Below are 22,320 nucleotides of genomic sequence, written 5' to 3'. Positions count from 1 at the left end.
GAGTATGTGTGTAAGTGAGTGAGTGTGTGAGTGTAAGTGCGTGAGTGAGTGAGTGTGTGAGTGTAAGTGTGTGTAAGTAAGTGAGTGTAAGTGTGTGAGTGTGTGAGTGTAAGCGTGTGTAAGTGAGTGAGTGAGTGTGTGAGTGTAAGTGTGTGTAAGTGTGTCAAGTCAAGTCAAGTGGGTTTATTGTCATTTCAACTACATACAGAGGATGTCAAGTCAAGTCAAGTCAGATTTATTTGTATAGCTTTTTACAACTGTTGTCGTCACAAAGCAGCTTTACATAATTATTACTTAATAAAGAACAGAGACAGAGAAGAAAGAAGAAATAACATGAAGCGTCAAAGACCCCCGTGAGCAAGCCAACGGCGACAGTGGCAAGGAAAAACTCCCTCAGAGCTGGAGGAAGAAACCTTGGGAGGAACCAAGACTCACAAGGGGGACCCATCCTCCTCTGGCCAGACTGTTTTAAACATTAATGATAAAAATTACCAAAGCAGATACAACAGAAAGTTAATAGTGGCAATATTAATAGTGTCAGACAGGCACGAGTCCATCTAGGTTTCAGCACGGCCACCAAACAGGCAGCAGCAGCTGGCGGGTGAGCCATGGGTGGTGGCGGGTTGGGGGGGGACCCGCTGGCCGGACTGGTAGGTGGCAGCTGGTTAGATGCAGGTAGAGGGGACCTCAGCGGGCAATCTTCCTGCAGATCGGGCTGGGTGGCCATTTACTCGGGGAAGGTAAAGAGAGAGAAGTTAGTTCTAAGAGGAATCTGGGTATGTCTGACGACTCCGGCAGGTCTGATTATCACAGCATAATTAAAAGGAGAGAGCCAGAAGGTAACACGGACACGGGCGTACCCTGAGAACACCAGCATCTATCTGCTCCACCGTCAACAAACCTGAGTGATCGCGTGTAAGCAGTGAGACGACAGCTCCAGCATCTCAGTGTACATACAATTCCCTGGGTCCGCGAACCCCTGGACCTGCAGCCCTTATCTAAGAAACATTAATTACCAAAAGCTAAACTAAACATATAAGTTTTCAGCTTAGATTTAAAGATTAAGACTGTGTCTGAGTCCCGAACATTATCTGGAAGGTTATTCCAGAGCTGGGGGGCTTTATAAGAAAAGGCTCTTCCCCCTGCTGAGGTTTTCTGAATTTTGGGAACGCGTAAGAGGCCAGCACCCTGAGATCTAAGTAGTCTTGATGGTTCGTAATATACAATAAGATCCTGCAGGTACTCAGGAGCGAGGCCATGTAGGGCTTTATATGTTAATAAAAGAATTTTGTATTCGATACGGAATTTAACTGGGAGCCAATGAAGTGCTGATAGAACTGGACTGATATGGTCAAATTTTCTAGGTTTAGTAAGGACCCTGGCTGCAGCATTTTGCACCAGCTGAAGTTTATTGAGGTTCCTGCTGGAACAACCTGACAGTAATGCATTACAGTAATCTAGCCTTGAGGTAATAAAAGCATGTACTAGCTTTTCTGCGTCTTGTAGTGATAAGGAGTTTCTTAGTTTGGAGATGTTCCTAAGCTGCATAAAGGCTGTTCTACTAATATTAGCTATATGTTGCTCAAATGATAAATCTGAGTCGAATGTGACGCCAAGATTTTTAGCTGCTAAACCAGGAATGATAGAAGAATCAGCCATGTCTAACATTAAGTCTGATAGTTTATTTCTAGAGTCTTTTGGACCTAAAAGGAGAACTTTGGTTTTGTCACTGTTAAGGAGAAGGAAGTTATGTGACATCCAGAGTTTTATATCCTTTACACAGTCCTCCATTTTCTGTAGTCTAAATTTATCGTCAGGTTTGGCTGATATATAGAGCTGTGTGTCATCTGCATAGAAATGGAAATTAACGCCATGTCTGCTTATAACTGAGACCAGTGGTAACATGTATAGTATAAGTAATAGTGGTCCTAAAATGGAGCCTTGCGGAACTCCGTATCTTACTTCTGCGTAGTTTGAAGATAAATCACCCGTTAGATATGATTGGAACCATGATAGGGCTGTCCCTGTGATTCCAACCATTTTCTCTAATCTTTCTAGTAATATAGAATGATCTATTGTATCAAAGGCTGCACTAAGGTCTAGTAGGACTAATAAAGATACGTAGCCTTGATCAGAGGCAAGAAGGAGATCATTCGTAATCTTCACTAGGGCTGTCTCTGTGCTGTGATTGGGTCTGAAGGGCTGTCTCTGTGCTGTGATTGGGTCTGAAGGGCTGTCTCTGTGCTGTGATTGGGTCTGAAGGGCTGTCTCTGTGCTGTGATTGGGTCTGAAGGGCTGTCTCTGTGCTGTGATTGGGTCTGTATCCAGATTGAATTTCTCATACATGTCATTCTTACTCAGGTATAAGCAGAGTTGTTGGGCCACAGCTTTTTCTAATATCTTAGATATGAATGTTAAGTTTGAGATGGGTCTATAATTAGATAATACGCTAGGATCAAGATTTGTTTTTTTGATTAAAGGTTTTATAACTGCTATTTTAAGGGTTTGGGGTACATGCCCAAGGCTAAGGGATGAATTTACAATTGTTAAAAGAGGTCCGATTATAATTGGGAGAATTTCTTTTAGCAATTTAGAGGGAATCGGGTCGAGTGTACATGTTGTACAATTAGCTGAGGATATAATTTTTTCTAGTTCTGGCTGTGGAAGTGGGTAGAAGGCTTCCAGCCTTTGTTCTACAACTAAGTTTTGTTCTAAAGCAACTACATCAGGTGACGGCCATGTTTGATTTAATAAGCAGGGTTGGATTTGTTGTCTAATATTTTCTATTTTATTATTAAAATAGTCCATAAAAACATGACTAGTTAAAGATGTTGGGATCTGGGGTTGAGTATCTGCCTGGCTTTTAGTAAGTTTAGAGATCTCATTAAAAAGAACTCTGGGATTGTTTTTGAGACAGTGAAACGAAACAACGTTCCTCCAGGACCATGGTGCAACATAGACACAGTGCATACAAAACACAAGTGCAACACAAACAAACAAACAAACAGTGAGTGTGAGTGTAAGTGTGAGTGAGTGAGTGAGTGTGTGAGTGTAAGTGTGTGAGTGAGTGTGTGTGTAAGTGAGTGTGTGAGTGAGTGAGTGTGTGAGTGTGAGTGTAAGTGTGAGTGAGTGTGTAAGTGTGTGAGTGAGTAAGTGTAAGTGTGTGAGTGTGAGTGAGTGTGTGAGTGAGTGTGTGAGTGTAAGTGTGAGTGTGTAAGTGATTGAGTGAGTGAGTGTGTGAGAGTGTGTGAGTGTGTAAGTGTGTGTGTGTGAGTGTAAGTGTGAGTGAGTGAGTGTAAGTGTGTGAGTGAGTGAGTGTAAGAGTGTGTGAGTGATTGTGTGAGTGTAAGTGTGAGTGTGTAAGTGATTGAGTGAGTGAGTGTGTGAGAGTGTGTGAGTGTGTAAGTGTGTGTGTGTGAGGAGAGTCTGTCCGACCAGCTCACTCCGGTCCTGCCCCTTTTTTAGATTGAAAAAGATTCTGACTAAGCTCCACAGAGCCAGCACTGAGGAGGAGATCTAGAGTGTTGTCTCAGACCGGCCTCCCATCTCTGCTCTGTCTCTCTTTTATTATTTTAATGAGTGATATAAAGATTGCTACTCTAAATATGAATGGAGGCAGAGGCAGTCTGAAGAGAGCCATGTTTTATGAGTTATCAAAGCAGAAGCGAGCTGATGTCTTCTTCCTCCAGGAGACGCACAGCGATGACGCTAATGCGGTTGACTGGGCTAAGGAGTGGGACGGGCTGGTCATTTTAAGCCATGGCTCCAGTGTAAGTGGTGGTGTTGGGGTTTTATTTGCTCATAGTTTTATCCCCTACTCATACACGGTTGATGAGGTTTTACCTGGGAGGCTGCTCAAAGTTCAGGCCTGTTTTGAAGACGAGAGCTTGGTTTTTATCTGTGTGTATGCTCCGACTGCAGGAGCCGAGCGGATGGTGTTTTTAGACAGGCTGAGCAGTGTGATCTCCGACTGTGCTTTTACAGGCTTTTTAGTTCTGGGTGGGGATTTTAATTGTACAGCTGACAGCCTGGACAGGAACCACTTGGAACCACACACTGCCTCCTGCAGGCGGCTGTGTGAGTTCATAGAGGCCCATGACCTGTGTGACGTCTGGAGGATGTTACATGGAACGCAGAGACAGTATACATGGGCACACGCTAGAGATAACGCCCTCTCCCTGGCCAGGCTGGATCGCTTTTATACTTTTAGGCATCATCTATCTGTCTTTACGCACTGTTCTATTTCTCCTGTTGGTTTTTCGGATCATGGGATGGTTCAGTGTTCTGTTCGGAAATGTGCCGTAAAACCTCAGAGTGCGTACTGGCATTTTAATACAGCACTTTTAGATGATGTTCATTTTAAGGAGTCTTTTACCTTCTTTTGGGATGTTTTTAAATTACAAAAACATTCTTTTACCTCCTTGGAGCAATGGTGGGACGTAGCTAAGGTTCAGATTAAAGTGTTTTGCCAGCAGTACACTTTCAATGTCACTAGAGACATTATCAGATCTCTGAAGGCTCTGGAGATTGACATTGTGGAGCTCCAGTGTTTGGGACAGGCCACAGGAGATCGAGAGCGTATTACGGCTCTCAAACAGAAAAAAGCTGCGTTAGCTGACCTTCTGGGCATAACAGCACAGGGGGCGCTGGTCCGATCACGTTTCCAGAATGTGACGGAAATGGATGCTCTTTCGAAGTTCTTCTTTGGTCTTGAGAGTAAAAATTGACAGAAAAGGTTTATGCATGCTGTGCGGACAGAATCGGGGGATCTGGTTTCTGAGCCTTCTGAACTTCGCCAGCAGACAGTCAGCTTTTTCTCAAAGCTGTTTGAGAGCGAGCAGGACGATGTGCAGGATGTGGGGGATAGTTTCTTCCCCCTGCAGGCAAAGCTCTCGCAGCGGTCGGCCAACGGGCTTGATGCCGAGCTGACTATAGGAAAGCTGTATGAGGCCCTACAGGGCACGGAGAATGGTCGGGCCCCTGGTATTGATGGCCTACCGGTGGAGTTTTATAAGGCTTTTTGGTCAGTTTTGGGTCAGGATGTGCTTGAGGTGCTCCAGGCCAGTGTGGCTACTGGAACACTTCCCATGAGCTGTCGAAGAGCCGTCCTGACCCTTCTGCCGAAGAAGGGGGACCTGACTTTGTTAAGAAACTGGCGTCCTGTGGCATTACTGTGCACGGATTGCAAGCTGCTCTCCAAAGCATTGGCCTCGAGACTGGGGAAGGTAATGGAGCAGGTGGTTCACCTTGACCAGACTGGTCAGGAGTGAGGCTGTGTTAGTGGGGGATTGGATTGGTGGGGGACCTACATTGCCTGGACTGTCATGGAGGAAGGGTGGGTTTAAATACTTGGGAGTGCATTTGGGGGACAGTGAGTGGGAAAGACAAAACTGGGAGCTCACTGTTGAAAAGGTGAAGGGCCGTCTCAGCAGGTGAACCTGGCTAGTCCCTCAGTTGTCATATCGAGGACGGGTGCTCATAATCAATAACCTTACTGCTTCTCTTCTGTGGCATAAACTGGCTTGTGTAGATCCCCCACCGAATCTTATTGCAGACCTTCAGGCGGTGCTTGTGGACTTTTTTTGGGATAAGTTGCACTGGTTACCGCAGGCTGTCCTCTTTTTGCCTAAAGAAAAAGGAGGACAGGGGCTGGTTCACTTGGCCAGCAGAACCGCTACCTTCTGCCTCCAGTTCCTTCAGCGACTCCTTAGTGGCCCTAAGGACTTGGTGTGGAGAGCGGTGGCATGCAGGATTTTACAGACTGTTGGAGGAGTGGGAATGGACAGAACTTTGTTTTTAATGGACACAAAAGCACTGGACTATGCTCACTTGCCCGTGTTTTATCGTGGACTTTTTAAAGTTTGGAGTTTTTTTTAGCCCAACCAGACTGGACAGCTCTTTACATTGGCTTTTGGAGGAACCGGTCATCTATGGGTCTAGGCTGGACGTTACAGGCACAGCTTCCCCTGCACTGGTCCGGGTTCTAGTTTCTTCGAACATAGTGAAACTCTGTCAGCAGGTGGACGTCGCTGGACCTGGGTTGGACGGTGTGGAGGACCTGGTGGTGCGTTTGGGGGTGCGGTCCTTATGCGTAGTGGCCCAGCTTCTACAGCTAACGGACTATGGTGCAGGGTTGCTCAGCCCTGATGAAGAAGACCCTTTTCCCAGGGTAGCTATCACTCCTGGCCTGCAGGAGTACCACGGCCCCTTACTGGACTGCTCAGAGGAGCTGAGTTTGGAGCTCAGTTCAGTCTCGGGCAAGCGTCTGTACGGGGCTTGCGTAAAGGTTTTTAATAAAAAGCGACTGAAAGGCAGACCCGATACGCCGTGGCAGGCTGCTCTAGGTCTTAGTGATGAAGTTCACCCGGAATGGAGAGCGCTGTATAAACCACCGTTAGCTAAAAGAGTGGCGGACCTCCAGTGGAGGGTTTTACATGGTATTGTCTCAGTCAACTCTTTTATCTGTGTTTTAAACCCTGAGGTCACACAAAGCTGTCCTTTCTGTCCTCAGAGGGAGACAGTGTGTCAGGCTGCGTCCCCTGTTTGCTGTTTTACGCACCATTTTTACGTCTCTTAACGTGACTTTTACACCTCAGACTTTTACACCTCAGACTTTTATCCTGGGTTTTAGGTATGTTCGGAGAGAGCGGTCCAAGTGTCAGCTGATACATTTTCTCCTGGGTCTAAAGAGAGAGAGACTTTAGAGAGAGAGAGAGAGAGAGAGAGAGACTTAAGGCTGAACTGGCAGTATACATCAGCCGCAGGAACCGTGTGGCCCAGTCAGCTGACTGTGATGCTGTCCGGACCCTCTCCAGACTGGTGAAATCCAGGATTTTGATTGATTTTCATTATTATAAGTGTATTATAAGTGTCTGATTTAGAGACTTTTACAGTGGTGTGGTGCTGCGAGGAGGAGGTGTGCTGGGTGTCTGATTTAGAGACTTTTACAGTGGTGTGGTGCTGCGAGGAGGCGGTGTGCTGGGTGTCTGATTTAGAGACTTTTACAGTGGTGTGGTGCTGTGAGGAGGAGGTGTGCTGGGTGTCTGATTTAGAGACTTTTACAGTGGTGTGGTGCTGTGAGGAGGAGGTGTGCTGGGTGTCTGATTTAGAGACTTTTACAGTGGTGTGGTGCTGCGAGGAGGAGGTGTGCTGGGTGTCTGATTTAGAGACTTTTACAGTGGTGTGGTGCTGTGAGGAGGAGGTGTGCTGGGTGTCTGATTTAGAGACTTTTACAGTGGTGTGGTGCTGTGAGGAGGAGGTGTGCTGGGTGTCTGATTTAGAGACTTTTACAGTGGTGTGGTGCTGTGATGAGGAGGTGTGCTGGGTGTCTGATTTAGAGACTTTTACAGTGGCGTGGTGCTGTGAGGAGGTGTGCTGGGTGTCTGATTTAGAGACTTTTACAGTGGCGTGGTGCTGTGAGGAGGCGGTGTGCTGGGTGTCTGATTTAGAGACTTTTACAGTGGCGTGGTGCTGTGAGGAGGCGGTGTGCTGGGTGTCTGATTTAGAGACTTTTAAGGTGGTGTGGTGCTGTGAGGAGGAGGTGTGCAGGGTGTCTGATTTAGAGACTTTTACAGTGGTGTGGTGCTGTGAGGAGGAGGTGTGCTGGGTGTCTGATTTAGAGACTTTTACAGTGGCGTGGTGCTGTGAGGAGGTGTGCTGGGTGTCTGATTTAGAGACTTTTACAGTGGCGTGGTGCTGTGAGGAGGCGGTGTGCTGGGTGTCTGATTTAGAGACTTTTACAGTGGTGTGGTGCTGTGAGGAGGCGGTGTGCTGGGTGTCTGATTTAGAGACTTTTACAGTGGTGTGGTGCTGCGAGGAGGAGGTGTGCTGGGTGTCTGATTTAGAGACTTTTACAGTGGTGTGGTGCTGCGAGGAGGCGGTGTGCTGGGTGTCTGATTTAGAGACTTTTACAGTGGTGTGGTGCTATGAGGAGGAGGTGTGCTGGGTGTCTGATTTAGAGACTTTTACAGTGGTGTGGTGCTGTGAGGAGGAGGTGTGCTGGGTGTCTGATTTAGAGACTTTTACAGTGGTGTGGTGCTGTGAGGAGGAGGTGTGCTGGGTGTCTGATTTAGAGACTTTTAACGGATGGAGAGCTCTGTTTTATGCCTGATTTTTATTGATGGAAATCAGCGTTTATTTTATTGTTTAATTAATTATTTATTGTTTTTGTTTAATCTTTATTTATTGTTCATTTTAAAAATGATTGTTGGTTTATGTGCTGCTCGATGGCTGGGATGGCCTGCAGTGACGTGATGTAGCGCCCTTGACGGGGTCAAATAAAGTGATGTTAAAAGTCAAAGTCTCTCTCTCGCTCGCTCTCGCCCCGTCCCCCGACACAGCTGCTTCTCTCTTAGCTTTTAGCTTTATCCAGTCCAGTGACTGAGCTTCTTCCTGTTCGAGGCTAAAGTTCTCTAAACTACACTGAGATATTAGAAGAAAAAAACAGACACACATTTACTTTTTATCACAATAAATCATAATAAATCATAATTAATCACAGAATGTTGTGATTAACGTGATAAAAATTTTTTAATCGAAATAAAATTAAATGAAAAAAAAAGCCAGTGAACAAGATTTTCTGCACATTTTATACCATTTCTGTTTATTTATTTAACAAAAATCTGTTTATTAATTAAACACTGAACATAATAATTTATGCAATAACAGTCCTGAGTACAGCACAAACACTGAAAATATGAAAATAAATAAAAGGTTGAGATTGAACCACATGTTTAAAAACATTTTTAAATAAATGCTGTTCGCTTATAACTAGGCTTTGGGGATTTAGATGTGGATCAGGAATGTCTGTATAGTATTTTTAAATGTGGACAGTGTGGTTAAAATAATTGGGACACCTGCTCATTAAAGCCTAGGTTGTTGGATGATCACCAACCTACCTCATCCCCACCTCATCATAAAAGTACTGGGGGGCTTTATACCCCTCTAGCCCACGCCTGGCATTAGGCAGCATGGAGCCAATAGGGTCATGATGTTGATCTGCTCCAGAGAGTCCTATTCTATTGGCAGTACTGCTTCTCTACAGGGACTAGACAAGCTGTGTGTGCATTTGCGCATCTGTGTCAGCAATGGGTGCAGCTTAAAGTAGCTGAATGTATTTATTAGAAGGGGTTTATTTCCTGTTAGTGTAGTGGTGCTGTGTTTATTCTTGACTATTGTATTTGTTTTGCAGATATGGTTGAATAATGAAGCGTCATAAATCCAACAACACAGGGAGTGGAGGAGAGTCCCCTGAAAAAGAGTGAGTCACTTTAGTATGATAAATCTACAGCAGCATGTAACAGTGTAACAGCGCTGTCAACATTTCTGTTACTATTAATACTTAAATTAGTAGAAGATCATCTGATGATCCGAGGATGTAACTGTTCAGGAACCACAATAGATTTTAGTTCATTTTTCTTTAATAAACTCGTTAGGACTGTAGCTTGTTTATAGTCATCGTTAGGAAAGACCAGGTGAAGCCCATTTCTCCTCAAACCTCGTCCCAACAATCAGCAGCCATGGGCTCCTCTAAGCAACTGCTGAACACTGCTAAACATAAGATAGATGTAAATGAGGTCCAGAAGACTAAGAGAACTTGTCAGAGCTGTCTGTTAACTCACGCACTTGTTCAAACATAAACTCACTCTAAATAAAGACTCGCAGACCCCAGGTTTTGGTGAAGAGAAGCGCCAGTCTAACCTTATTAAAGACGGTCTACATAATAAGCCAAACTCAAAAGCAGACCATTAGGCCCCTCTCTTCCTCTGCTCAGCAGTCTCAGCAGTGTTCTTATCGGACCTGAAATCAGGGCATCCCAGACGGTCATTTTGCGCAGAGACAGACAGACAGAGTGTTACACTCCCTAGTGTAACATGGGCTAAGGCAGGCTATATGTGGAGAGGGATAAAGCAATACTCATTGTGAGGACAGGCAAAGGTCAGGAAACAGGCGGGCAGGTACAACTCATTTAACAGAGCAGAAGGTCAAAAGAAACAACAAGGCACCACAAACCCAAGATTGGTAGAGAAACCGTGACTTCCCAAATAACACTCCAAACTGAGGCGCTGAAAAAGAGTCCTAAACAGAGCAATCATGAACAGCATGAGGTAAAGGCCAGAGCTTGGGCATACATATATTAGGGGTACACTGTTGTGGTGCAGTCTCTTTTCAGAGCATACCACATTTACATTTACTCAATAAATGTAAACCTCAGCAAGTTTACATTTAGAGAGTGGAGTATTCAGAGAGGTATCTGTCAGAACTTGGTGAAGGAAACATCTTAATGTAGCTACTGTTCCGATCAGCATAATAACTGTATTTAGGTTTTAAAACAAAAAACATATTTATCCACAATAGTAACTTTTTAGTTGAATAAAAAAAAACATTTGTAACTTTCAATGTAAACTAATGTAAATCAACTGCCATGTGAAACTGTATTCTGTGTTTTTGAGTGTATAGTTTTGTTATTTTATGATGAAATACTGTTACACTGTAGAGAGCAATTACATCCAACAAACAGAAAAGTGTCTTTAGCAGTGCCACAATATTCTAGGTAACCAGCAAACAGTGCTGGATCCTCTTTCAGAGGCTGCATGTGTAATATATAGGTATGTAAAGATGTAACATGGCCAGAAAAACTCATTACAATCATTACAATATTGTGTCACCTCTCCACTGAGGAATACTACTGCTTTTAATTTTAATAAAAATTTAATAAAAATCCTAACAACTGCTGCTTTTAAGAAAACTGATAAAGTTTGGTTGTATGATGGTTAAAACACTGTGTGTTTTGTAGGTTTCTGACTGAAAGAGCAGATTCTCTGGATTCCAGCTGTGTTTCTTTAAAGACTAATGCGTCTATGGGACAATCACCTGATTTTAGTGGAGAAGCAGGAAGAGATCCCAGCTGTGTCTCTTTGAGGAGTGATGCATCTATGGGACAATCGCCTGATTTTAGTGGAGAAGCAGGAAGAGATCCCAGCTGTGTCTCTTTGAGGAGTGATGCATCTATGGGACAATCACCTGATTTTAGTGGAGAAGCAGGAAGAGATCCCAGCTGTGTCTCTTTGAGGAGTGATGCATCTATGGGACAATCACCTGATTTCAGCAGTGGACCTGTAACCTGTGACCCAAAGTAAGTTAAATGACATGGTACCTTCTGTTTATAAGACACTTCTTATTGTTTCAGTACTCTGACTTTAACCTGCAGCTTTGGAGAAGGATAGTCCAGCACATTCACACCAGTGGCTGGGTGTTCTCATGTTTTAGGAATGATCTGTAGAAATGACAGACATTGATGAGACAAACATTCATGTAACCTAAAAACAATACGTACATCTGATCCTGAGCACAGAAATATTCTTTTTCTGTTGAGTTGTGTTACCATGTAGCAATTATGTTGCAGGTATTGTTAAAGGAAGTATCTCAGTAGAATATGATAAGTTTAACCTGGGAGCCTTAAGCAGTCCTAAAGGATATTAGTCTTTCTTCAGTCACTTCCACTGAAGTGGAAGTTATTTTTATTATAGTTATTTGTATTGATGATGTCGATGTTCCTGTGTTTGACCTCTATCAGGCAGCACTCCACTGAAGCAGCCCTAAGTGCACTGACTTTAGCTGAGGGAACTGAAGTCCTGCATCATGCTATTAACAAACCTGTCAATCATGTTCTACACATATCAGAAATACACAAAGGCAGCATGAAGAACAAGTACAAGAGCTTATTTGAGGGAATAAAAACAGAGGAGAATAAAACCCTCCTGAACAGGATTTACACTCAGCTCTACATCATGGAGGGAGAGAGTGGATGGGTGAATAAAGAACATGAGGTTTTACAGATGGAGAAAACACCCAGGAGACAGATGCAAGACACTTCAATCAGCCTCTCCGATATCTTTAAACCTCTACGAGGTCCTGAAGGAGGAATGGAGGACGAAAACAATGGAGCTGTAAATGTAGATTCTCACAAAAAAAGAAACAGTAAAACAAACATCATAGATCTCAGAACAGTGCTGACTAAAGGCATTGCTGGGATTGGAAAAACTGTCTCTGTGCAGAAGTTCATTCTGGACTGGGCTGAAGGAAAAGCCAATCAGGATGTAGAGCTGATGTTTGTTCTTCCGTTCCGGGAGCTGAACCTGATTAAAGATGATCAGTACAGTCTTCATCAACTTCTGTGTGTCTTCCATCCTGAGCTCAAAGATCTGGACCCAGAGATCTATGATGTGTGTAAAGCTGTGTTCATATTTGATAGTCTGGATGAAAGCAGAATTCCACTGAAGTTTGAGGAGTGTGAGAAAGTGTCTGATGTAACCATGACATCATCAGTAAGTGTGTTGATGACCAACCTCATCAAAGGAGATCTGCTACCCTCTGCTCTAATCTGGATCACCTCTCGACCAGCAGCAGCCAATCAGATCCCTTCTCAGTTCATCAACCGTGTGACAGAAATCCAGGGATTCACCGACCCACAGAAGGAGGAGTACTTCAGGAAGAGGATCAGTGACCAAGACCAAGCCCAGAAGATCATCTCCCACATTAAGACAGCGAGGAGCCTCCACATCATGTGCCACATTCCCGTCTTCTGCTGGATCTCAGCCACTGTGCTTCAGAGAATCATCAAACATCATCACTCAGAGATCCCTAAAACTCTGACTGAGATGTACTCCCACTTCCTGATCACTCAGACCAGCATGAAGAAGGAGAAGTATGAAGAGAACCATGAGAGAGACCCACAGAAACTGCTGGAATCCAACAGAACCCAGCTCCTGAAACTGGCTGAACTGGCTTTCAAACAGCTGATGAAGGGCAATGTGATGTTCTATGAAGAGGACCTGAGAGAGAGCGGTATTGACGTCACTGAGGCCTCAGTGTATTCTGGGATCTTCACTGAGATCTTTAGGGAGGAATGTGTGCTTAACCAGAGGAAGATCTACTGCTTTGTTCATCTGAGCTTTCAGGAGTTCCTGGCTGCTGTTTATGTGTTTCACTGTTATGAGATCAAGAACATGGAGGAACTGCAGTGTTTTAAACCACGATCTGGAACATGGTCTCAGGGTGTTTCAGTTGACGAGCTGCTGATAGGAGCAGTGGATAAAGCCTTAGAGAGTCAAAATGGACACCTGGATCTTTTCCTCCGTTTCTTGCTGGGCATCTCACTGGAGTCTAATCAGAGACTGCTACAGGGTCTACTGACCGACACACAGAGTCGCCTGGATAAAACAAATCAGTTCATCAAAAAAATAATAAAAACAAATAAACATAAACAATATAACATCTCAGCTTACACATCCATCAATCTGTTCCTCTGTCTGTCTGAAATGAAGGACCAGTCTCTCACCAGAGACATTGAGGAGTATCTAAAATCAGGAAATAGGCTATATCCTGAACAGTGTTCAGCACTAGCCTACATGCTTCTGGTCTCAGAAGAGGTTCTAGAGGAGCTGGACCTGAAGAAATACAACACTTCAAAGGAGGGTTATTGGAGATTGGTTCCAGCAGTGAGCGCCTGCAGAAAAGCTTTGTAAGTGTTATAGCTATAATGTTGAATACAAAGCACACACCACAAAAGCACAGCTCTGAAAAAAAATAGTACATTCTTTTAGTCTAGCACTAATTAATAACTATAAAATTAGGTCCTTCTAATGAGTAAATATGACACAGGTGTTTAGTTTTGCACTTGTATAAGCTCCGTAGATCGCATGACATACTCTAGAGCAGCACACATGAGGCTGAACGTGTATAATGCTGTAAGCTCCCAGCCCTGTGCTGTGGAGTAGTGGAGCTGTATACCCTGCAGCCCACAGCAGTCACTCCGCTCAACCACTACATCACACATAGACAAATGTCAAAATTAAAGTCACTAATACAAACAAACAGACCATGTATACCACCAACATAAAAGTAATATAGTGTCAAAATAAAAGTCACTAAAACAAATGAAAAAAAAACTAGTATTGTAATAACATTAATAATGTATATTAATAATAATAATATTTTAAACTGAATTCTAAAATTAGTGTGTCACATTTGTTTCCCTTTTTTTCTTTTTTACTGATCAAAAAAATGAATTTTGAATATGGTATTTATCTTTAAAACAGAAGTTGCCTTCCTCTACAGTCTTCTCCCACTTTATCAGATCACTCTTTTTAAATGGGATGACTGATGCCTCTTCTCCCCCCAAATCTTATGACCTACAAATTCCAATCTCCAGCTACCATGCCCCACACTCCACTGCCACCCAGTGGGACAAAAGGATTTATTTGAGCCTTAATAAAAGTTGTAGATGTTCTGTGTGTCCAGGTAGTTTCTGATGCTCTGGGAATACCAAGATCGCGAACATTTTCTGCTAGCAACTGTTGGCCATTGTTTGGTAGTAATATTTGAGTAAATTCAAGATTTCAAATTTCTTTTTATACATACACTAAACATGGAAGCGCTACAGTGCTTGCCTTGGTTTCTTAATGCTTTTCAAGCACAAGGTCATAGATATTATGTTTTCTTTTTTACTTCTACACTGTTGTCCAGATTCATATTTTTGTTCCTTGTTAATTATTCCTTTGCAGACTAGCTGGCTGTTCTCTCACCAAAGAATCTTGTACAATTATCTGCTCTGCTCTACAATCAGTAAACTCCTCCCTGAAAGAGCTGGACCTCAGTAACAATGACCTGCGGGGGTCAGGAGTGAAGCTGCTCTCTGCTGGACTAAAGAGTTCACATTGTAAACTGGAGATTCTCAGGTGAGAATTAATTATTAAGCAAAAAGAAAAGGATGAGAAAATATAATACATTGCTAAACTTAAATAGTGGTGGTTCTTTATCTTTTCATCATATTTCAGTATATAAATGCCTCATAGATGCTCATTTAACATTCAAAAAGGTCTTTGCATGCCAAATATTATATGAATGAAGACAAAAGACAATACAGAATAAAGATAAAAATGTGAAACACACAATTTTATTTTCACACCAGATGCAACATGTTTCACAAAAAATGTGTTTTGGAGGACTATATATTTTATACACTTTTAGTCCTGGTTTGCATACTGCATACTGACATATCTGCATACAAACCAAAATTAAGTGAAAGGGTGACATATGACAGAAGGCAGGTGTGACCCTGGACCCTTAAACCTTGCTTATTTAATCACATCATCTTGATATCAGTATTAAACCACATTTTTCATAATGTAAACTTATTTCATTCTTTATTGCCACGGAACGTCATACATTAAATTTAATGTTGTTTTGGCTGGCATCCCAGCTCACACATGTCTGTACTTAGGCACCTACATTAATGAATGTTATTCTAATAGTGGCAAGAGAGCAGAGGGTGAATCAAATTTCAGACAAACTAATTCAGACAAATCACAATTGTTGTGAAAGGCTTTGTAAGTATACTCATGTTTAAAATATGGTTTTGATGTGCACAAAAAATCACATTCGGGGTGTAGTGCCTTAACATTCACATAAATAACTGTTAAATGTAGCTAATCTGTTGAATGTAACCCTACACCTAACCCTAACCAGAACCTTAACCTTAACCTTAAATCAACCCTTAAACCCAACCCTAACTTTAACTTAAATCTAAAATCTAACCCTAAAGCTAAATATTAGGGTTCGGTGTAGGGTATCATTCAGTAGAGGATCATTTACGTTCAATTAACAGTTCAGTTGCATTTAAGAGATTCAGTTTAATGTTAGTTGAGCATCTAAAGTAAATGTAAGGAGTTATTAGAATTTGTCTTACTTTGCAGATTATCTGTCTGTAATCTCGGGAGGAAAGCTTGTGAACATCTAGGTTCTGCTCTACAATCAGTAACCTTTCCCCTGAAAGTTCTGGATCTCAGTAATAATGATCTGCAGGATTCAGGAGTGGAGCTGCTCTCTGCTGGACTGAAGAGTTCACACTGTAAACTGGAGACACTCAGGTTAGTGTCCTCCCATTAAACCTAAATATGATTTTTCTTTCTAATAAAGTTAATCTGGCTCCTTGTGGCCCCCAGTGTAAATGTACAAAGTATGAATATCTATCCAAAGTGTCATAAATGTCTGCTGGGTTTCACCAGTATTGCTCTCCTCTCAATGTAAAATGGGCGGTCTTAAAAGTGGTCAGGGTTACATCAGCATAACCCTGACCAATCACAAGGCTAGCATGGCTCTGCCTTGTCTTTAAAGTCTGAGCAATGTGGCCAGTCGAAGCTTAAGCCACAACTGGGGAAGCATCTGCCCCGCCTGCCCCATCGTTTCTCTCGCTGGGCACCCATTGTAGTGTAGTGTATAAAATCATGCAGGTGTGGTCCAGTAACTTGTATTATATGTTATATGTTAATGTTTACATCAACCATCAGAATGAAGAGCTACTGATCTCTAGAGTCAATCAGAATTGTGTAATAAATAAAACACAGTGATTAGCAGTTCTGCAGAAGGAAACACCTTTTTGATGGAAGAAGTCAGCAGAAAATGGTCAGACTGGTTGATGCTGATAGAAATGCTACTGTAACTGAGATAACCTCTCTGTACAGTTGTGGATAGCAGAAAAGCATCTTAGAATGAACGCTACCACACCAAATTTACCAGCAGATTTATTTGTGTAGCGCTTTGTTGTCATAAAGCAGCTTTACACAATTAGTAATTAGTAAAAAGACATTAAAACCTAAGACCCCCAGTGAGCAAGCCAAAAGGTGACAGTGGCAAGGAAACCTTGAGGAGAATGAATTAGAAGCAGAAGCAGAAAACCAAGAACAAAAAGCTGATGCTGAAGTGGCTCAGCACAGGCTCATCAACACTGACCTGACCTAGTCTTGTCTAAAGAATCTCCATTTTTGCTGAGACACACAGATGTTATCTAAAACTCAAGCAAAATGTACTTTATATCATGTTTACATAAGTACATATATAATATAAAAACACCTGATTTCATCAGCCGGGGAAAATGTATTGTGTTTGTTAACCCTTTGCAGACTAGCTGGCTGTCATCTCACCCTGAACTCCTGTAAAATTCTCTGTTCGGCTTTACAATCAGTAAACTCCACCCTGAAAGTTCTGGACATTAGTAACAATGACCTGCAGGATTCAGGAGTGGAGCTGTTCTCTGCTGGACTGAAGAGTTCACACTGTAAACTGGAGATACTCAGGTGAATCATATATATATTCTATATATTCTATATATATATATACAGTAAACCCTGAAGTAGTAATGACAGTGTAAATTTTCTTGTGTATGTGCTTTAAGAACTCTATTATCTCTCACTCTGCTCTAGTGATATTAAAATAGAAATACATGTGTAGTGTGTTCTCTAAACAGCATTACATATTGTTGTTTCTTTTTTTTTATCCAGTAAATACTAAGTACTGATTTCTCTCTGTAGGCTAGCTCTTTGCAATCTTAGAGGGAAATGTTGTGAAAATCTGGGATCGGCTCTACAGTCAGTAAACTCCTCTCTGAAAGAGCTGGACCTCAGTAATAATGATCTGCAGGATTCAGGAGTGGAACTGCTCTCTGCTGGACTGAAGAGTTCACACTGTAAACTGGAGACACTCAGGTGAATCTTCAATGATTTTTATGCTAAAAATTAAACTCAGATTTTCAGTAATATTCAGAAATGAAGAGGAAACAAAGTGGAAGCATACAGCTCAGTTAGTACAATAGCAGGGAACAGTGCAGTGTTAAAAATGCTTCTGCTCAGTGTCCTGTGCTTTGGTAGATAGAAAAGTGTCAAACCTTCCATCCAACACCATCCACCCATGATTGTGTTTTTGCATAAGCATTTGGGAGACACATGTACTTACTTACACATATAGTTATGGGTCTGATAGGACATATTGTTCAATCAACTTTAATGCTAGCTCGCCATCAGGTATTGGAGTCTTTATTGAGTTGAGAGGACAGTGGTCAGGGTGCTCTATATTGTCCTTCTGTAGAAGATGGTGAGGTTGGAAATTAGGGGATTACTACCTTCTGTAGTAACTGAAGTAGAGCTTAACAGTCTGCCCTTCTGTTTCCTTCCTTTCTGCAGATTGTCTGGTTGTATGATTACACAAGAAATCTGTTCTTCTCTGGCCTCAGCTCTGGAATTAAACCCTTCCCATCTGAGGGAACTGGATTTGACCTACAATTACATAGAAAAGTCCAGACTGAAACACTTTTTTGATCTACTGGAGGATCCACACTATAAACTTGAGAAACTACAGTGAGTTACTGTGTGCATGTTGTCTCCACCCAAACTAACCTTGATACAGTTGTAAATATTTGGACAGTGACACATTTCTTGTAAGTTTTATTCTGTACACTCCATCAGTGGATAAAATACCAAAATGTGGTTTAACAACAATTTTACACTATCCCTAGGAATTAGACATTATTTACAGTCCATCCATTTTCACTGGCTCAGAAGTAATTACACAAATTAACATAGTTATAAATATGAAGAAGCAAATCCTTTGCAGTCAATGAGTTTCCTCCTCTTTACCAGGTATTTACTGAAGCTGCCCTTAGTTTGAGCAAAATTTTGCATTCATGTGTTTTTGTAATTTAAGAAAGAGTGAGAGAATAAGGGTGATACATTTAGTGCTTTTGAATTTGTAATGTGTTTGAATGAATATATAATGTGTGTGTTATCTTTAGGGTGGAGCATCAGGAGATGATGGGAAGGAATCCAGGACTAAAGAAGTGTGCGTACACAAAAACATCTGCTCTTTGTTTCATCTTCTTAAATCAGTAATAGGAAGTTTAAATTAACTCATTGTCTAATGGCAAAATCAGACTTTCAGCAATCTATTTGACCTGTTCCCTTTCAGGGGCAGAATGAGTGACATCTTGAAACAAAGACTTTGGTCACAGTCTTTGGAGACTTTGGAGTTTCTGAAATCAGTACATGATCAAAATTACACATGGGTCAGAAATATCCACACACATTCTTAGGTTAGTAATTTAGTGGTGCTGAAAGTTTTTTAACTTACCAAGTTGGTGTCCTGTTGGTGATCGTGATTCACTACAGCTGAAAGCAAATTGGTTCAGATGGTCAGGAACAACCCAAGAACCACCAAGGTTCAGGTCTACCATGAACTGGTAGCTGCTGGACCAACAGTGTCTCTGTCTACCGTCCAGACAGTTTTACACCACCATGGACTGAGAAGCTCCCATCCAAGAAAGAGGCTCCGCCTCCAAAACCAACACCTTCAAGCTGGACTAAAGTTCATAGCTGAGCCATGTGGACAAAGAAAAAATCTTATTGCTTTATTGTTGGATGAGACTAAGGAGTAAAGATAAGGCCATCAATCCCAAACCACTGTAGCAGCTGTTAAGCATAGTAGAGGGAGCGTCATGCCCTGGTCCCGTTTTGCTGTCAGTAGAAATGGTACATTAAAGGTAAAAAAAAAAAGTGCACATATTTGTCACTGTACAGCAAAATGTGTCCTCTGCATTTAACCCATCTGTGGTAGTGAACACACACACACACACACACACACACTTGTGAACTAGGGGCAGTGAGTACACACACACACCCAGAGCGGTGGGCAGCCAACTCCAGCACCCGGGTAGTAGAGAGAGTAAAGGGCCTTGCTCAGGTGCCCAACAGTGGCAGCTTGTCAAGCCCGGGAATCAAACCCACAACCCTGTTATCGATATCCCAGTGCTCTAACCCAGTGCTCTACACAAAGTGGATGAAATAATAAACAAGGGGGACAACCACAGAGTTATTCATGTAGACAGTTGAAATTCTTTTTTGGAACACAAAATGAAAACCCTCAAGATGAAATCTTGTGATCAAATTCTTGTTTCTGTTGTAGATGTGTAGTATATTATGATGTCATTCATTCTACTCCAGTTCAAAGACATCATTGAAAGCACAATATTGCCATGACCTTCGTGTCCTTGATCAGTTTATGTAAGCTTTTGACCACAACTGTGTGTATCTGTGTGCATGTATCTGCAGATTCCTGTAATCTCACTCTGGACCCAAATACAGCAAACACACGTCTCATTCTGTCTGAAGGGAACAGAAAGGTGAAGCGTTTGAGGAACCCACAGCTAAATGAGAAACCTGTGGATCCAGATCATCCGGACAGATTCGAGTACTGTCGGCAGGTTCTGAGTGCGGAGAGTCTGACTGGTCGCTGTTACTGGGAGGCTGAGTGGAAAGGGAAAGAGGTTGTTATAGCTGTATCATATAAAGGGATCGGAAGGAAAAGACCCAGTGATGACTGTTTATTTGGATACAATAATCAGTCCTGGGCTTTGTTCTGCTCTAGTGACAGGTTTTATGTCAGACACAACAATATGCTGACTATTACACCTGCACCCCCCTCTCCCTCTAAAAGAGTAGGAGTGTATCTGGACTATGCAGCCGGCACTTTGTCCTTCTACAGCGTCTCACCTGTCTCACAAACACAGACCCACTTACACACATCCCTCTCCACATTTACTGAGCCTCTCTACGCTGGGTTTAGGGTGTATTTTGCTCCAGTGTCTCTGTGTTAGTAGGAACAGTCTACTGAGTTCTTTTGGAAAGCCTAATGGTCTGGGAAATACACATTCCTGTGCACATCCTACTAACAGATGTGAAGACAGATGTTATTTACTTTATAATACAAACATTAGGTTTCAGTTCACTACACTGCACTAAATCCCCTTTACTGGCTGTAGGTGATTGTACAGTTCTAAGTTAAATTGACCAAACTAATAATAAAGAATAAGTCCAGACAAAACTAGCAATATCTGATCAACTTTTAGGGCAACATAATGAATCTAATTGGTGAAACTAAATATATATTAAATATATAGATTGTGCCCTCCATAATGATTGGGGCAAAGATTTTTCTTGTATATGCCCTCCCTCTGCTCCCAAGTTTAACACCTTAAAACAAACCAATAGTATCACAGCAGTGATAGGTTCATTAACATAGTCATGTTTAGCACTGTGTTGCAGATCTTTTACCTGAAGTGCTCTGCAATTTATTGACATCACCAGATGTTGAGTATCTTCTCTGGTGATGCTTTGCCAAGCCTCCCCACCATGTTTCAAAGATGAGGGATCATGGGTAGTTCAAACTTTGCTTTTGCCATTATTCTGATGTAGGTTAACATTGGTAAGACTTTTCTTCAGATTTCTGCCCATAGTTTGCAAAAATAATTGTTTATTGGTCTACACCTAAGCAGTATAGCTTCTGTATTTCTGCTCTGTTAATGAAGCATTCTGTAGATAGTTATCTTGGACAAATACACACCCACCTCCTGAAGGCTGTTTCTGATGTCAGACAAGACTTAACATTAAACACTAGTTTTCTAAAATGTTTGTAAAAATGTAAAATGTTTGCATTCATGAAATACTTTATATCTGTAATGTGCTTGTTTATCTACATATTAGCTCTGCCATTTATTTAGTGCTGTTGTTTGGACATTGTGTTTATATTGGTGTATTGTTGTGCTGTGTTTTAGCTAAAGCGTATCATTAGACTTTTAGAAGTTTTAGAAGTTTTACACTTGCTAGGCAGCGGACAAGTATATTTGCAACTACTTTAGGTTTAATACTTTACTAATCTGCTAATGGACATCAAGGCTCCAATGTGCACTTTGTCTATCACAAAAAAGTAACAAGTTAGACAAACAAGTGTTGTGTGAAATAATAAGGAGCTTTTCATTTCAATGTAACCTTATTATCATTATACTAGTACAGAGTTGTACAGTGCAACCAAAAACTGTTGGGCTAAATCTCCTGTGCAGAATAATTAGGATGTGATACAATAGTGCAAGGACAATAGACAAAACAATAAATACAAAAATATACAAATGTGTACATGTGCAAATGTGGGTATGAAGGCTGGTTGATATTACTAAGAATAAAATGGAGCAAATATGTAGAGCAGTGATGAGCTGTGTGTGTAAATGAAGAGTTAACCAGAAAGTTCAGGAGTGTTTGCTGAGGTAGAACAGTCTTGGTGTTTCAGCATCACGAACATGAACATGTGTTTTTGTAGTCATGGTTCATACTGTCAATAATGTGAAGTTTAGGTTGACTTAAATTGATACAGTAACTAATCACAGATTTACTCAAGTTTAGGATTTTGTGTATCATAAATACTGGAGTATTCCAGTACTGTATATTATGTATATGTAATTTAATTGTTATTTTTAAATAGGTGTAGACAGTGGTGATTAATTCTACAAGTGGTGTATTTCGTATGAATTACTTGTTTGGGAAAAAGTATACAGAAGCTCACGTTATTCTGTTGTTTATAATCTTTTAGTATAAAAGGGGGGAATGATGCTGATTACCACGGTAACGTGAACGATCTCTCACCTGGTCGATCAGCTGGCTG

The 22,320-nt window shown here is 41.8% G+C and overlaps 1 protein-coding gene across 2 annotated transcripts in view; it reads left to right on the top strand.

Moving 5' to 3' along the window:
• The window catches only part of LOC140561820 (uncharacterized), a 25,752-nt gene extending 3,895 nt beyond the window's left edge, over window positions 1–21,857 (top strand). For both annotated transcript variants that reach the window (XM_072687056.1, XM_072687057.1), the window contains exons 3-12: window positions 9,191–9,259; window positions 10,796–11,134; window positions 11,576–13,522; window positions 14,565–14,738; window positions 15,756–15,929; window positions 16,962–17,135; window positions 17,370–17,543; window positions 18,018–18,191; window positions 18,626–18,672; window positions 19,938–21,857. In XM_072687056.1, coding sequence (XP_072543157.1) covers window positions 9,204–9,259; window positions 10,796–11,134; window positions 11,576–13,522; window positions 14,565–14,738; window positions 15,756–15,929; window positions 16,962–17,135; window positions 17,370–17,543; window positions 18,018–18,191; window positions 18,626–18,672; window positions 19,938–20,482 — 3,804 coding nt within the window. In that variant the 5' untranslated portion in view covers window positions 9,191–9,203 and the 3' untranslated portion in view covers window positions 20,483–21,857. The remainder of the gene's footprint in view (window positions 1–9,190; window positions 9,260–10,795; window positions 11,135–11,575; window positions 13,523–14,564; window positions 14,739–15,755; window positions 15,930–16,961; window positions 17,136–17,369; window positions 17,544–18,017; window positions 18,192–18,625; window positions 18,673–19,937) is intronic.
• The last annotated feature ends 463 nt before the right edge of the window (window positions 21,858–22,320 follow it).

The sequence above is a fragment of the Salminus brasiliensis genome, chromosome 9 (genome assembly GCF_030463535.1).
Source record: "Salminus brasiliensis chromosome 9, fSalBra1.hap2, whole genome shotgun sequence".
Taxonomy (NCBI): domain Eukaryota; kingdom Metazoa; phylum Chordata; class Actinopteri; order Characiformes; family Bryconidae; genus Salminus; species Salminus brasiliensis.
The sequence above is the reverse complement of the archived record's forward strand: the minus strand, read 5'-3'. Positions and strand labels throughout refer to the sequence as shown.